At 33.0% G+C, this 18115-nt stretch overlaps 2 protein-coding genes across 2 annotated transcripts in view; both read left to right on the forward strand.

Annotated features, from left to right (window-relative positions):
- The window catches only part of LOC117103940 (ribosomal protein S6 kinase alpha-3-like), a 46206-nt gene extending 36914 nt beyond the window's left edge, over nucleotides 1-9292 (forward strand). The window contains exons 14-19 of the mRNA XM_033244599.1: nucleotides 62-226; nucleotides 1290-1448; nucleotides 2297-2458; nucleotides 3186-3262; nucleotides 3847-3964; nucleotides 4307-9292. Of these exons, the coding sequence (XP_033100490.1) occupies nucleotides 62-226; nucleotides 1290-1448; nucleotides 2297-2458; nucleotides 3186-3262; nucleotides 3847-3964; nucleotides 4307-4570 (945 nt within the window). The 3' untranslated portion in view covers nucleotides 4571-9292. The remainder of the gene's footprint in view (nucleotides 1-61; nucleotides 227-1289; nucleotides 1449-2296; nucleotides 2459-3185; nucleotides 3263-3846; nucleotides 3965-4306) is intronic.
- A 1346-nt stretch (nucleotides 9293-10638) lies between these two features.
- LOC117103897 (peroxiredoxin-4-like) lies at nucleotides 10639-14440 on the forward strand. Its single transcript, XM_033244525.1, has 6 exons — nucleotides 10639-10831; nucleotides 11474-11591; nucleotides 12534-12650; nucleotides 13151-13273; nucleotides 13907-14072; nucleotides 14272-14440. The coding sequence occupies exons 1-6, from the start codon at nucleotides 10669-10671 to the stop codon at nucleotides 14329-14331; spliced, it is 747 nt and encodes a 248-aa protein (XP_033100416.1). The 5' UTR covers nucleotides 10639-10668; the 3' UTR covers nucleotides 14332-14440.
- The last annotated feature ends 3675 nt before the right edge of the window (nucleotides 14441-18115 follow it).

Genomic DNA, 18115 nt, shown 5'->3' on the forward strand with positions numbered 1-18115 from the left:
ACAACCTTTGGCCTACAAATCTGTCTCCATTCTCTGTAATGATGGTTTATTTTTATTTCAGGAGATTGGTTTGGGCTCCTATTCCGTTTGTAGAAGGTGTGTCCACAAAGCAACAGGTCAAGAGTATGCAGTCAAGATTGTAGAAAAATGCAAGCGGGACATCCAAGAAGAGATAGAAATTTTACTGCGTTACGGACACCATCCGAACATCATCACACTAAGAGATGTAAGAAAACTCCACAAGTATATTTTCATTTTAATCACCATAATTTCCAAAAATGAGATGCTATTGTTGTGTTGTAGAATATTAAATGTATTTTAGTTGTTTCTCTATTTTTTTTATGTTGGGACATTTATTCTAAATGCAAAATATGTTATTAAGTATATATGTGTATTGAAATTAAAATCATATAGATGGTTTTTTTTTTGCACTTTTATTTCATCTTCAAACATTAAACAAGACTAAAAAGGTAAAGAAACCAAAATAAATATTGGCTATATACAAAAGGACTATTAGCATTCCAAAAGTACTTTACCAGCTAAATAATGTAAACATCAACTGTGTGGCGCAGTGTGTAAGGCGTTCAGCTTTTAGTCAGTAGGTTGGGGGTTTGAAACCGAGACTCGTCACACTGATTGTGTCCTTGGGCAAGACACTTTATCTGCATTTACCTAGTTTGAGTTGAACGATCGGAATGAAATTAGTAGTGCTAATTACACACTTCACTAGGAATACTGCCTAGGTAGTGGAGGGGGTTGCACATTGTGTACAATTGATTCTGTCTCAAATGACCAGGGGAAAAAAGTGCCTTGAGCAGTCCTTCTATAATTGGATATGTGTACTATGTAAATCTTATAATAATGATAATAATAATCATAAGCACTTAAGCGAAATATCTTTTGTGTTATTTTATCATTAGCGTCATGTTATTTTCCCCTTAACATCGTTTTTTAATTGTTTTCTAATTTCTCCCCTTAAGTAGGTTTTAGTAACATAGTAATAATAATAATAATAATAATAATAATAATAATGATAATAATATTGATAATAATAGTAATGACAATAATATTGATAATAATAATAATAATAATAATAATATTTATAATAATAATATTTATAATAATAATATTTATAATAATAATAATAATAATAATAATAATAATGATGATGATAATAAGTTGCAACAAAGCAAGTTCTGGTAATCCATCATTATTTGTAGAAATAACAGTGTGCCTGATTTTGTAAATGTTTTGATTATCTTATTGTTATGTTGTTTCTCTTTGAATAGGTTTATGATGATGGTAACAAAGTGTACATGGTCATGGAACTGATGAAAGGTGGGGAACTGCTCGACAAAATCCTACGACAGAAATTCCTCTCAGAACGGGAAGCATGTGAAATAATGTTAACAGTAACAAAAACTGTTGATTACCTCCATCAACAGAGGGTATGTTTTTATTTACAATCACTTTATTTGGAAACCAAAATAAAGGAAATTGTTTAAAAGGCCAAGGTTGTGTACCAGGATGTAGAATCATTTCCTGGATCTATTTTATTGATAAACTCCCTCCGGTAGCATCAGATCGATTGAGACAGATTCACAGCTATCAAATTTGCCACAAAGTATAATAACAAATATAAAATTAAATACCTATGTTGGTTTGTAGTTCCCTGGGTACATGTCATGAATGTCCTTGAATATGGCCAAATTTTATGCACAACTGATTCCAGTAAACAAATAATTATACTCCAATCAAACGAATATGAACAAATAAATGTAAACGAAAATTACTAGGGAAAAAGTACTAGTAAGAAAGTGTTTGTAAATCAAGTAAAATAATAGGAGTATATGAGTTGTGAATATGTTTATCGTAATTATTGGTTTATTGTTTTTGTTTGCTATTGTAATTACTATGTGCTAATACATGGTAGTAACTTAAACATTTATAATGTTCATAATTCTATGTATATTGTGTATTAATAAATATTAATAATGATATTTCTTTAAATAATGATAAATGATATGGTGATTCATACTATTATTGTGATAAAAAATAGTTGAGATATTTATTAACACTAGAACACAGCACATTTATCTAAAGAAATGTACTATGTTTTGTAAGCTTGTGTTAATAAATATTTCAAGTATTCTTTAAAGTGCTTCTTTTGCTTTATTAACTGTTTCTTTCAATAATGTATGAAGACATTTATGAGACTGTAGAAATTAAGTAGATTGGAGAGCAACGCAATACTTGCTGATACTTTAATGTACATGACTTGTCAATTATTTATCAGGTTGTCCACAGAGATCTGAAACCTAGTAACATACTTTATGCTAATGAAGATTATAGTCCAAACAGTATCAGAATCGCAGACTTCGGGTTTGCGAAACAGATGCGGGCCGAGAACGGGCTGCTAATGACTCCCTGTTACACCGCAAACTTCGTTGCCCCAGAGGTAAGAAATATAGGCTTATTATTTATCATGGAAAATTCACCTATGTGTGGCAAAGACAAGGCAAATTAGTCACTCTTCACAAATCATGTTTAGGAGATAATGGCAAAAACAAACTTTCAAAATCTATTTTGTTGCACTAAACTAACCCTTATATATCTATAAATCATGCTATGTTGTTATTTTCCCCATTTTTGACATTAAAACAACATTTTTTTAATGATTTGGTGGTGGTCTCTGTCTGAGAATTCCCCAAAATTGTAAACTTTGAAGGCAGTTTTCTCATTCTATTATTTCAACAACTGTATATTTAAACCTCTGTAACTTCACAACAAAATATCAGATTTAATTGATTCTTTCACCATTTTATAACTTTCATTTTAATATTTAACCCCTATTAATAACTAAAATTCAACTTTTACTAGGAGTGACTGGTTTGGCTTGTCTTTGCCACATGTATTTAGGCATGTGTTTGTGTTTTATTATAGATTTGTGAACCTGCTGCCTGCTGATAGAGCTTTTGCAAAAATGAAAATTTGAAAAACTTAATTTTTTTTAAAATCAAAATTGCTATTTCCACATGACCTCAACCCTCTAGCTATGTTGTGTTCGATTAAGATATCTCCAACTATAGCAATTGGAATGAATGTCTTGTTCCTATTCATATTTTAACTAAGTGTTAACATCATTTATTTGTACACGTTGTTCTTTTTTTTTGGTTTTTTTCTAGGTTTTGAAGAGGCAAGGTTATGATGCAGCTTGTGATGTGTGGAGTTTGGGAGTATTACTTTACACAATGTTAGGAGGGTAAGTAAAACCACTACAAATGTGACCGACCGATGGAAATTGGTTGAGTATTAGCAAAATTATGAATATTTGGTTGGATATTTAGCCATGTAGGTTTTGAGAAAACAGGATTCCTAAATCAATTAAGATTTGTATTTTTAAAATAATTTTAATATACTTTTCACTTAGATTCAGTGATTGGTATTTTGCAGAAATGTTCTTCAATATATCTTCTTTTATAAAATGCAAACACATGAAAATATTTAAAATTCCGATTCTCAAACGTTTTGGGTGTTTGTGGGAAATTTGAAATTGCGACAAACGACTGGTTTTCACAAGTATGTCAGTTTGATTTTATTTAACTGTGTAATTCCAGAATTTGTTGCTAATATTATTAACACAGCCTTAAAAGCTAAACAAGCAAACATTAGTTTTAGAAGTGGGGTTGGAGTTGCTGTTAGATGTGGTTTTCGACAAAAAGAAATAAGAAGTTGTCCTTTATATTGGAAAACAAGCTTTTAATATCATTCAAATTTTCTAACAACTACATGAGAAAACAAATAGAATATTCATAATAATATTTGTCATGTTTTGTTTTATTTTAGGAGAACACCCTTTGCTCATGGACCAGATGATACACCAGAGAGCATCCTTGCCCGGATTGGGGAAGGCCAGTTTAACATGGACAGAGGAAATTGGGACTATGTCTCAGCTAATGCAAAGGTAATGTGCAGCATTATTTCAAATCAGGTACCTGGAAATATTTCTATTCCTTTACAATTTCTTACTTCTCGTAACATTGTTAACAAACGTTTTATGAGGTGTTGTTTTAACTTCAATAGGGGCTTTGTAACTGTTTTTATTGCTAATGTTATTGATGTTGGTTGTTATTTTTAATTATTATTATGTTCCACCCCTGGATCTGCCACTGGCTCAAGAGCATACAGGGAGGATTATTACCAACCATAAAATAATAACAAATATACAAAGAATTAGAAGTGAAGTAATTGGTAGCTGTTAATAAAGTAATTATATTAAAACAACTTTTAATGGTTTATCTTATAGGAACTTGTTCAAATGATGCTGCACGTTGATCCGTATCGGAGGCCAAGCACAGCACAAGTTCTCAAACACAGATGGTTCCACGATCGTGAATCCATTCCAAGCAATAAACTCACGGCTCAAGACCCAGCAACGATCAAAGCTGCCATGGCAGCGACATACTCTGCCCTCAACCGAGCACCAAAGATGGAGCCACTAGAACCCGTAACAGCGTCCATGCTGGCGCAGCGCCGAAAAATTAAAAAACTGAGTTCAACAACGCTCTGAGATTTCCTGAGTAAGACGAAGTTGATAAAAATAAAGGTGCCGAATAAAAAAGTATTGATTCTATTAAGTATAATGTCAATAATACGCAAGTTTGGGATGGTAAGAGAAAACGGTGACTGACATAAAAAGTAAAGGAAAGGTGAAGTTTAGGATGAGCTGAACTAGGGGCAAAGGCAGCATATAATTGTAGAACTTGAACATGTGCTTATTCTGAATTAGTAAGATAATTTGAATCTTCAGTAAGCTGGTTATGATTATAATAATAATAATATCTTAAAAATTATTATTATAATAATTACCCAAAGTCTATATTTCAATCAAAATTCATAGAAAGATGGTTGCTTATTCAAAAAAACAGTCCTTTTTTTTCTCTAAAGCAAGATTTTTGTGTTTAAATATTCATAATTACTTGGTTGGAAGAATCATAGCCACCAAGATGTTGCTCTCCAGGCGATTAGTGATATGAAGAAACTTTTGTCTATTAATTTAAACAAAGACAAAGAAAGTAATGCTTTTAGATCTTACCTCTCATCATTTGCTTTTAATTACATAATCATTTTTATGCACATCAAGAAATATATGATAATCGAATACATCAATGTTATATACAGGTATTTCTCTTTAAAATTTGTTTTTAAAATGTGAGTATGATTTTAGCTTTAAGTAATGGATGCATATTAGGTGATAGAAATGAGGTAAAGTTTTCTCATTTGTACTGTGTAACAGCCAAATTATTGATATGAATGTTCGACCATAGCAACACGAAGTAGTTACATGATATTAATACTCCTACAATTGAAATATATTCATGTTCCTTAGCTTGCCAAACATAAAAAGTTCTTATAACGCTTTATTTATTTATTTATTTTTTTGTTTTTGTGTGTGTCCTAAAAAAACGATTTGAATTCCCTGCTTTAATGATTTAAAATCATGAAATCCTTGAATCCAGATGTATTCCAAGTAATGAAATGAATCCTTCATTATCAACATTGTCATCATCAAAATAAATTATCTTCACAAATTTAAAGAGACTGCAACAGTTTTCTGTCCCTTGCAACTCATTGTCAAGTGTGTTTGCTGCCAACTCAGGGTGAAATTTACAAAAAGTCTTCCTTTAAGAACTGTTATATACCATCTACGTTATAGTTGTCCATGAGTAAAATGGAACTTAAGAAAAGCCAGGCCAAATGATGGTAGTAGATAAATCATTGTTTAATCGATGTTTGTTATTCAGTTAGATTTTTTTTGTATAATTAAATTATTGTCTTCGTAAAATTGCAAAAAAATAAGATATTTTCGACATATGTTTGAAATTTACACTTCAATATAGAGATATGTTTGTGTAGTGTTATTATTACAGGTATCCACTAAGTTAAATATGGACCCAAATTTGGAGCATTATGCAAATTTATTTTATATGTAGGCAATGAATGAAATGTTCTGTTTTGAATAAATACTTTATTCAATTTGTTATGTATACATAGATGACCATGGTTATTCTGGAGGTGGACCAACCAATGTTAAAACTTGACACTTGGTAAACTGTGTAGTTTTTTGCAATACTAAAGTTCTAAAACCATACATTACCTTAATAGATAATTCAAGATGGAAATGTCTTATATTAAAATATCTACTAAGAATCTACTGTAAAGCTGATGAGAAAATACTGAAAAAATATACACATATGTTCTTTGTATTCAAATCAATGTAAAACACATGTTTAAGTGTGTGGGGGAGGGGTGTGGAGGGGGGTTGGTATTTGGAATCTACAATCTACCAAAATGTTAGTTACATAACCAGTAGTAATGTTACAACTTCAGTGAATGTTCTTGCTAGCAACTTTGGTGCATTCTTCCAACTTATAATACATTAACAAATTTACACAGTGCATTCCACTTGGAAGAATGGTACCATTAACATGTTACTAGCCAGGTCCTGTCATTTATTAATATATACAGGAGGCTTGTTTGTCATTTCTTCGGAATTAAGTCCTATTTACAATTATCATGGTTTGAGAGAAAAATAATGTTTATATATTCTTAATGGAAAGGTTAATCTGTATCTAATTTAATATTATGAAGTCCAATAAAATATTTTTTGAATATTTACTAATACATGCATATTTTTTGAGTGGGGGTGAATTATCTACTGGTAGTAGAGTAACTGCTTATTTTTGTCTTAAATTCACTAGCTTTGGATATATTCTAGATCACATAGTATAGTTGATCACATTCTTGGGACAGTGTAAATAAGTTTATGATCTAGCTTGTGTGTATTTTGTACATGTGTGTGTGTGTGAGGGTGTGTGTGTGTGTGTGTGTGTATGACTGTAAGAAATTTTCTTTGCATTTTTTGTCAAATTATTGACTTGAAATATTGAAAAAAAAATATATACAAGTACATTATTGAAATTGGATTTCTTTAGAATTTAGATTTTCACAATTATAGAAGTGCCAATTGGTTAAGTCACAAACTGGAAAATGTTTGAAGAGAATGGTGGTAGGGATTTACTTCTTCAGATTTTATAATTCTCCTTTGCAATTTGTTCATTCACCAATGCTTCATAATTTTATAATGGATCCCTTCTCTGACCAAATCTTGTAATAACCAAAATTTTATTGATTTATTTTTTATATTTTATGTTGTTCAAAACTTACTGATTACATCTGATTGAAGCCTTTGGTGTTTCTTCAGTCAAATCTGGAGACTTTCTGATTTTATCAAGGACTATGCAGTGTAACGGTGGTGTTTAAACACTGTAGTGACAATTTAGCAAATTTATGGAAACCATCTTATGTCTACGTCAGATAAAGTCCTGCTGTAAGAACAAAAGTGGAATCCCTACCACTGAAGGAGACATTTTGGCAATTCTCTATCGTATATTTAAACATGAATCTGTGTTTTGGCAGGACAGCACATTTGCACAGTTTTATTATTGCGAAATTTGTTTAGCTTTAAAAAGTTACATTAAACTCACTGAATTTCAATATTAATACACTGTTCAACACCGAATATCACTGCTGTATTTCATGAAAGACAATTGATATTAAAATCAATGGTAAACTTACATTTATTCCATGATTGAATCATGAGCTATATGTGGTCGAGTTTTGCGTACGTATGTTTTTGTACACTCTATAAAGAGTGTTTGTATCATGTATATGTTAATACTATCGATAAGCCTTCAAATTCTATTTTGTCACAGTTTGTATACAATTTCTCTAAGAAAGAGAACTTTTTGAAAAAAAAAAATTAAGAAAATATGTCTTTAGCTGTTAGTTATTAAGCAAATGCCACTACTGATATGTATATAGTGCCCGACAGGCAAGGGTAGACACTTAATAGAGAGAACGTTTAAAGAAGAGAATTAAACACTAGGCCTGAATATCATGTTTGCGATTTTTTCTTTATAGTAATTATGCCTAAATTTATATAAAGATGCTAAATAATGTTGAAGAATTTGTTTAAAATTCTGCGTGTACTTGGTCATAACTATTAGTTTTCCATTGTGTCGAGAAAGTAAAGTCAACAGGGCGTATCCAGGCATTTAATAAGTGGGTGCAGAGCTAGGCATTGCGTTTTGCAAAACTAATCATTTTGTTGCATTTTTAATCATTTTTAGATAGTAATCTGATTGCTTCACTGTACATCCTACCTCCCCTCACCCATACAACCTACCTCCCCTCACACCTACAACCTACCTCTCTTCACTTATATAACCTACCTCCCCCTTCACCCACCGCCGCTTTACCCCATCGTATTTTCCAGTCTCTTGCTGGTTGCTTAAGTCCACTGCATGACCACTTACATCACAGTATAAATAGCGTATCCATGACTAGCCTCTGTCCTTACTTCATTATCCCATTGTCTCTTTTGATCATTAAATATATACTGTACTGAAAAAATAAGTTCAAAATTTAAATTTATTACTTTGCATATTAAATCAAATCACAGTATTAAAAAATATTTCTTAGTAAAATAACGCACATATATAAATAATATGTTCCTCTATTCCTTTGCAGTTACCCATAAATTTGTAGTAAAACGTCTTTAAAATCAGTAAAAACCGAATTGCTATAATCTGTATTTCATTTAAAGGTATTTAATACATTTATATGATCAATTCTATGCTCTATTTCACAGCAGATGAATCATTAAACCATACTTGAAAATGAACACACAACCAAAAATTATACTGTAATAATCTGGTACAGTAATAGGTTCTATAAGAAAGGTTGATGGGAAACTTCCATTTTTCTGACTGAAAAAATAGATTTTAAATTTTACTGAGCTGTAAGTACACCCTCCCCATACTGTTCCCTATGTTTTGAAAATCCTTGCTCCTGCATTTGCTCAAATCCTGGATACGCGCCTGATTGTATGAATAGTAATTAAGCAGTGTAACATATTATTGGCTCAACCTCAGGGCATTGTCTAAGAGCGGCTTAATATTTTTATTTTACAAACAGTAATAAATAGCAAAAATATTCTTTCATTGAAACGAAACATAGCTGATGGAAACAAGTAAATAAGCCTGATACAGGCATACTTCATTTGCATGGTTTTATTGTCACCTTATCTGAACTATAATTACACTTTCCAGCATGATTGAAATTCTGTTGTGTAGACATATTCATATTGGAACTTATTAAACGATCCACGAAAGCGTCCAGGTCGTCAGGTCTGGACAACAAATACCAATAAAGCCATTTGATACGTACAGTTTGCTTCGCTATTTGATTCTTTTTCTTTGTAGTTTTCATTATTTAATCAATCAATCTTTATCTTCCATCATGAATAAAAACAAATTAAGATGAAATACAACAAAGGCAAGGCCTGACAATGTTTTGTATTACCTTAACAAAAAGACAATCATGATGCAGTAGAAGGATATTAAAAAGCATTTAGCGGCTTGATGACTAGTTGCGTATCTTGATGGATGCGATAATTCCACTACTACTCATGTTAATGCTTCTGTCTGTTGCTGTTGCTTTCATGAGTGTTTCCCGACGCCCGAGTTCTCGTCGGGGGAAAATAAACGCCACTTCAATTTTTAGCTTTTTGTCGGGGAAACTTTTTCCATCTTGATTACATTCTCCGAGGAAATGCTTCACTAATTCTGGATATGTTTTTACTTTTTCGTCACATAATTTTTCCCCCAAATTCTACGGTGTTTCCAGCAGATGCCAGCAGACGCCGACGCTCTCCTGAGGAGTTATAATACAGGCCCGTAGCCAGGTTCTTCCAAGGGGTGGGGGAAGGGGGGTTTCTGGGCGTGAGATCCACGGTCGAAGCCCCGATGAGTCGGTGAAACCCCCAAAGCAAGAGGATTTTTGTGCTTTATGGGTCTAAATAATGCTATAAAAGCAGATAAGTTTGAAAATGTCTGTGTCTGGGTGGGTCTGCAGTGCATTAGTTGGGTTGGAGGACGTATTTGGGAAATTTAAAGAGGGGGTTTCGCCAGAAAAGAGGGGGTTTGCAGAAAAGGGGGGTTCTCCCGAACCATAAAAAAAAACCCCTGGATACGAATTTACATTGCATACTCTTTGTTTCTTGGTTACATTGCATACTCTTTGTTTCTTGTTTCATTCAAAATGTTTTGGTTTTGGAAGCTGATTTCAATATTAGAAAGCATAGTCTACTGAAGTCATATAGTAGGCACTAACTCGCGATGCCTATCAAATAAGTAATAAAAATTCGCCATAATTCATAAAATTTCCGTGGCTTGGGCCCCCATCGGGGCCCTAGGCGGCCCTCTGGCCCCACCCAAGTGAAAATCGATTCGCTCCACTAGCCCCCCTCCCCTCCCGGTCGGTGCCTTTAGCCCCTCCGTCGGGCAGGTCCTGGCGCCATCACTGTTTCCCGATTAATACTACTGAGATATATGGACAGCTGGGCTGGACTTCCGACGGTTGGACACTACCATTGCATCGGGGGATGTCTCAACATTCGGCCCCACTTGCCCAGCGGCTTGTCAAAGGGGTGAAGTCGCCGATTAGGATTAGTGGTCCCGGCCCAGGGGCCAAAAATTATATTGATCGAGAGCGCCACCTATGATTTCAGATGATGGTTTGCATTCGTGTCATCATCGATCTGCAATGGCTGCCTCCGCTATTCGTTTCGCGTGGTGCCTTGTTTTTCTTCAACTTCTGGCTGCAACGTTGGCTGAAGAAGCCTGCAATGTTTATGGTGACGGACATGTGTATCCGGGGGAGTCTAAGAAAGATGCAAAGCATGCAGTTCATTGGAGCAAAACTCAAAGTAATTATCCTAGGCCTAGCTAGGCCGGTTCCTTTTCGCTGAAGTTTTTTTTCGCTGGGCCTTATTTGTTCGCTTTAAAACGGCCACCATGCACCTAGCCTAGGCAGTAGCTAGATCAACGTCTGACACTCCTCATAATTAACATGTCATTCTCACATTGGCGTTGTAGTATGCATACATCGCCGTATTTACTAGAAATAGGATAGTGGCATAAACAGTTAATAAATATTTAAATAATAAATACCATGCTGTTTTATTAATTGCGTGGAAGATACCTAAAAAATTAGCTCAAATATAGGTGCTCAGGAATATAGGTGCACAGAATCGTAATGACTCATACTGAGAATTATGTGTATTGTATAGAAAGCCTAAGGAAGGGCAAACAGTGCACCACCTTGGTTATATATGGTGAGTGTCCCAAGCTGTTGGCAACCCTATTTTCTTTATCATTACCAAATTGTGTACAGTACCGATTTACATTACACCGATTGAACACATTTAAAAACTGAATATAACATTACTTTTCATTTTACTACTCAACATTCAATTCAATTTTTACTGTTGTTGTTTTATGTCACAGATATTGGATGTTTTTAATAAAGATACCGAAATATATATTTTTTTCAAAATGCTTAATTTCAGTTTCGAAACCAGCACCTTATTTTGAAGGTACAGCAGTGATTGATGGAGAATTCAAAGAACTTAAGTTGTCTGACTTCAAAGGAAAATATCTGATTCTTTTGTTCTATCCATTGGATTTGTAAGTTCCTTTGATTTCCTGTTGATCATTTTGGGGACCTCAGTTCTCTTGAATATAAAATTATATCTCAGAGAAAAGCAATAAAATTCTGATTTTAACCATCACCTTGTAATTTTATAATGAATTTTAAAGTTTATTGTATTTTTAATGAATGTTACAATGTTTATCCAATATTTTATTTATTATATTGTTTTTGAACTTTACCGTAATGAAGCTTTTACTTACTTGGATTCTTAATGTATTGTATATATTTTTATGTATTGTTTTTCTTTCGAGGGCCTCTTCAAGTCAGCTGTACTACTGTAGTGCAGCTGTTAGAGCTACCCTCGTAAAATAAAGTTGAAATAAAATAAAAAAATTAAAAAATATCAGTCAGGCCCATTAAAGTATTGCTATCATCCTCGTTGTAGAATAGATCACCTTCCCTGATTGGCTATTCTAATTGATGTAATCTTAAAATAGACCAGCCACCATTAAATAAGCCAAACTATTTGGTAAATTGTACATGTGATACTTTGAAGAATTTCATCTAGTCTTTAGTTGAATTAATATACAGTAATTGGTTCTTTAATATAAACAGCTGGAGATGAAGCTTAACTTGTACATTCCAGTCACTTGATAATGGTAGCTGTTAGCAACTTAAACTGTCATTAAGTTTCAAAACTCTTTAGTCTATAATATTAAAGAACCAATTACAGTATATTAATTGGTACTCAAATTTTTATAATACTAGAGAATTTTTAATTGATATTTATCACATTTTTAAACGATTCTATGTTATGTACAAAAAATATCTTAGAATTAATTTTTTGACAATAAAGTTGACTTGTATCTTGTACATGTGATGAATGAAAATTTCACCAAAGATCCATGTACCATTGTTTTTGCAGTAAAAGTTCCAAAAAATAAAAGAATTACAATGTTTGTTTTCTATGTTAACAGTACCTTTGTCTGCCCGACAGAAATAATTGCTTTCAGCGATCGTATCAATGATTTCAAAGCAATTAATACCGACGTTGTTGCTATATCTGTTGATTCACCGTTTACTCATCTAGCTTGGTAAGTGTGCATTCATGATTGTTGCTGCTGCTGCTGCTGTCCTTGCTGTTGCTGCTGCTGTCATTGCTGCTGTTGTTGTTGCTGCTGCTGTCATTGCTGTTGTTTTTGTTGTTGCTGCTGCTTTTGCCGTTAATATTGCTGCTACTGTGCTGCTGCTATATCTGCCGTTGTTTGCTGCTATTTCTGCAGCTATTACCGTTGCTACATTTATTGCTGTTGTTGATGCTGTTTTTGTTTGCTGTTGTTCACTGCTATTGGTACTTTTGTTGTTGTTGCTGCTGTTACTTCTGCTGTTGTTATGTTATTCTATTGCTCTTGTTGCTTCTGCTGCTATCGTTGCTACTATTTTTTTTTTTTTTTTAACTTTTGATTTTTATTATATTGTTTTATTGTTATTGTTAATTGTTTCCTGTTGGTGTTGTTTATTGTTGCTGCTATTATCAGAACTAGTGTGACATTGTTGTGGAAAATGTATGTAAATGATTTAACTTTTAATGCAGGATAAACACTGACAGAAAACAAGGAGGACTGGGCAAAATGCAGATCCCTCTACTGTCCGACTTAACTCATCAGATATCAAAGGATTATGGAGTTTATCTTGAGGATTTAGGACATACGCTGAGGTGAGAATCAATAAAGATTTCAGCATATTCAAAGGTACATTATTAATAATACAATTCCAAATTGGCTGGTAATATATTTAAGGATTTGCATTGTAAAAACAGTTTGTAAATCAACAAATAAGTGAATTGTTTTGATCTGTCTCATTTGCATCATAATTCCCCTTTTCTTCATCGTTATTTTTATTAACATCATCATCATCTTTATCATCATCATCTACATAAACATCATATCAGTATCATCTTCATTATGATGATGATGAAGATAATATGCAAATATTGACTCCTCATGAGGGGGATTGTGAAATCTGTTGCTCCGAGGCGCTATAGATTTCACCGTTCCCCAAAACTAGAGCAGTCAATTGTTTTATGTGACTTCATACATAGATTTTACAAGGCCTAAAAAAGTAATGAAACGAGTACCCACCAAAGGCCAATCTCTCTCGTCGTAGAGGTTGCAGTCCCCTTTTACTATTAATTTATTTTGTAGTACACAATTTTATTAATACATAATATATTTTGTACTACACAATTTTATTAATAAATAATATAAACTGCTCTTAACTGTGTGTTTAAATTAAATTAATGAACACTTACCAATATGATGTTTTTTTTTCTCTTGGGATTGATATGTAGAGGTTTATTCATAATTGATGAAGATGGAGTACTACGACAAATTACAATGAATGATTTACCAGTTGGTCGATCAGTTGAGGAAACCATTCGTCTAGTGCAAGCTTTCCGGTACACAGACAAGCACGGTGAGGTGTGTCCAGCGGGCTGGAAGCCAGGCAGTGACACAGTAAGTAATGTTCTCAGTTGAAACTTTTTGTTAAAAATGTACTATATTGATGGGTGTTTAATTTTAATTTTATTTTAATTAATTTCAAAAAATTATAATACTATAGCTCACATTAATCACACTGCGATGTGAGTGTCGCAAGACAGAGACCGGCGCTATATAAGTGCCGACATTTCATGTCCATTTATTTCTTTTGCAGATCATTCCGAACCCGTCCGACAAACTGAAGTACTTTTCCAATCAAGATAACAGCAGATAATAACTTTTTATATTTGCTTAAAGTCAGGCTCCGGAGGAAAACAATTTTTTTATATGTTGTAGAACTGATTTTTCTAAGACAGAAAAAAGTTGTTTGACGAAAAACTGGGGAATGGTGAATGAGATACAGAATTTTTAATATTTAAAAACTGGGGGGAAAAGGGGCGTAACTGCCCATTTTTACACCTTATTCCCCCAGTTTTTAAATATTAAAAAATCTATAACTCATTCACCGTTCCCCACTTTTTCGTCAAACAACTTTTTTCTGTCTTAGAAAAATCAGTTCTACAACATATCAAAACATTTTTTTTCCTCCGGAGCCTGACTTTAAATATTATTATTGAACTTAATCACCTTTTTTTGGGCCAAATACAGTAGTAAAAAAGATTTTCATTCTTGCCTATTTTTTTTTTTTTTTTCGAGCTTTCACAAGGCAAAAATTTAATCATTATAGCAAGCAGTAAGCATTTGTGGATGCTCAGGCCTGGCATAGGTTTAGCTATGTGACTGTGGCCCATTCTTTTAAAGGAGAAATAATTAAAATGGGGCCTTATCCTCCTTTTTTTAAAAATCTGGATAATTTGTTCGAGTGGTTGGCAAGCTCTCACCATGTGTGTTGAATCCTCGCTGAAAATATCACTTTGCGTCATTGGACAAACCTCTTAACCTAGTTTGCGTCTCTTCTTCCCAAAGTATAAATCGGTACCTGTAGAATGTTATGGCATTGAAGGTGACCAAGTACTGTCTCACGGCTAGGTATACTTTTTCAGGGTGCAGAGAACATTGTACTTAGTGCTAGTTTGCAAGGAAATGTATCTAAGAATGTTCATGGGCATTTGGTCATTATTGATTAGGAATTAGTGTCATGTACTGTAATTTCAAGATATTGTTAAAAAAATTTTTATTTGGCCTTAAAATATTTCCTGTCTTTTTTTCTTGTAGAATTTGTTGTTGACCAAAGTAATGGGTGTTTGTAGTATGTTGAATTTATTGCAACTAATATTTATGCTGTTTAACTTTTTTTCAATGAATTGGACTTCTTCTATTTTCAAGTACTGTACGTTGTTAATCGTGGAACCTTTTTTGCCTTTAACATAAGCAAAGATATATTGGACTCGACAGGAGATTATATTGCTGTTACCTTTATTTATTAAAAAGAATGATGCACTGTATGATGAATTCACCTTTCTTCTACCATTCCATAAATTTTAAAATCTCAAATTTATTGATATTATCACACAATTTTAACATGAGTTTTTAAAATTTCTGATGTTCTATCATTGCTTAATATTATGGAAGTGTATTTTTTAAATTTATTATTCACTCCCAATTCCAATCACTAATCAAGAAACAAGGTAATTTATTCATTGTGCACCTTATAGAAATGAGCATGAAGTAATTTATCTTTGTGTCAGTAACTCAACAACAAAGCAGATATCTGATTAAAAATACAAGAAACATACCATGTGATTTATTGTTATCTTTTTTACACATCGTTTGTAGTTTATTATCTTAAATAATTACTTACTACTAAGTGGATGATTCATTTCTTTTGAATTCTGATTTAATTAGGTAATTACTTAATTTTTTGCATTCCAAGTTAGATTAAATTTCACTGTAAACAGTACACAGTGTGTTTTGCATTCTGTTTTCATTCTGTGCAGTACACTATAATAATGTGTAAATAATTACAATGGCAGATTCAAGGGAGGAAGGGGATATGCAGAAAAAGGAAAATTTTAATAAAATTAAGTGCCATTTCCGGCCATCTAGAGGTCCCAAAATCATAAATTTTCATACGTCAGTCCGACCATGGTGGGGCTGAGGTGGTCTAGACCCTCTGTCTGTGAAAGTCCTTTCCTGGTCCCCTTTTATTTCGAATTCCACTGCATCACAAACAAAATTGTATTTCAATCTTCAAAAAAAAACAAAAAAAAACGAGCTTCATGAAAGGAATTTTCAAGTAAAAGCACTGGAACACGAATGTTTCGAATGTAAATGATTTTATAAAGAAAACATTGTGGTCATATTCACATGGGAGGGACAAACAAAAATGATTTATTGTTGTCATCATCATCAAAATCTCTAAACAAAGTGATTAATCATTTAGATATTAGATTTAATTTAAAACTTCCACGTTGGAGCTTCCAGAGAGCTAGAATTTGTGTGTGTATTCAAAGTACGTATTAAGTTCTGAAAAACACTGAAGGGTAATTGCAGATATATGAAATGTAATGAAAAGATTGAAAGCTATAAGAAAAAGAGAATGTCAATTAAGCTCACTTAACAATTTTCCGTTATAAACGTCGCAGTTTTGTGTTAAAAACTTTTTTTTTGTAGAACTATGCAATACCGTAGCTAACTGTTGGGACAGTCCCACACATTTTTTTCTATTGGGTCCACAAAGAATTTTTTTTAAATTGGTCTAAATTATGCTGTTTTATGCACAAAATGAATTCACTTTTTGAAAAATAGGTCCAGATTCGGTGGCGGCGCTAGGATTTCCACGACGGTGGGCCAAGGTTTTTTTTGTTTTTTTTTTGGGCGTGGTGGGATGTCCCTCAAAATCTTTTGAAAGTGGTCCAGGGGGAGAATCCCCCAAAAATTATGACAATTTAAGGGTTTCAAAGGCTCATTTTTTTTCTCTCCAACGAATTGTGGGTGTATCCCCAGCACCGCTACTGTCCAGAATTCTCAAATGTTGCGTATAATGGCGTAATGGTCCAGATTTTTCATATTTTTTACATAAGATGTGTCAACTTTTAAGAAAACGTGTCCACATTATTTGAATTTACGCAAAGTGGGTCCACTCTGATATTGTCCTGCACTGTTTGAAAATTGTTGCTACGTCATTGATATTATATATATTATTGATATATATATATATATATATATATATATATATATATTATAATTATATTGATTGATTGATTGATTGTCATTGATTGATTGATTGCCTACGTATTTTTTAACTAAACATCTGACCTCGATAAACGTTACACACGTTGCGGCGACGTCGTGTCAACGGTATATTTTTTGACTAACCTAACCACAATGTTAGAGGAAATTATTTCAATGGTTGTAATCACTTTTTTTGTGTTTACTGGGGAGGTATTCTTTTCGTTTTCAGTACAGTAACACGAACATTATCAACTTTTTGCAGTTTCTTTTAATAGTGATATCATGGTCTCAAGCTGATTATGCTTCCTTGTTTAATTTATCCTGCCATTGATTGTTCAATAATAGCAGGACATTGTCATAGTAGTGAAATAAGATACGTTTTCACACAAGGGCGATTTGATAACGATTTATCGTATATAACAAAATATTTTGATAAATAATTCAAATGACGTCATAATACGAAAAAATATTTGTTTTTATTGTTTACACAATAAATCGTTATCGAACCGTCCTAGTGTAAAAACTTCTCTTAGGCCTATTTCTTTTATTTTCTGTATGAACAATTGCCTTTTAGATTTTTATCGTTATCGTTGGAAGTATAAACAGGCCTTAATACTGTATATAGTGAAAACACAATTTCATGACTAAATCGATGTATTTCATTTCATTTAATTTATTCGCCTCATCAAAAAGGACAGGCAAAAAGGAGGCTGGCTTCTTCCCAAAAAGAGATACAGACTACTGTCGAATGGGTCGCCAAACGTTATGTATCCAACTGACCTAGCAATAAATACAGAGCAATATGAAAAAAAGAAGACACACATACCGCAAATCCTCGGATTGAAGCACTGGGCTGCTTCTTACAAAAAAACTTTGGGTCGGCC

The sequence above is a fragment of the Anneissia japonica genome, unplaced genomic scaffold (assembly GCF_011630105.1).
Source record: "Anneissia japonica isolate Jap-2015-1 unplaced genomic scaffold, ASM1163010v1 scaffold1810_len1271414_cov176, whole genome shotgun sequence".
NCBI lineage: Eukaryota > Metazoa > Echinodermata > Crinoidea > Comatulida > Comatulidae > Anneissia > Anneissia japonica.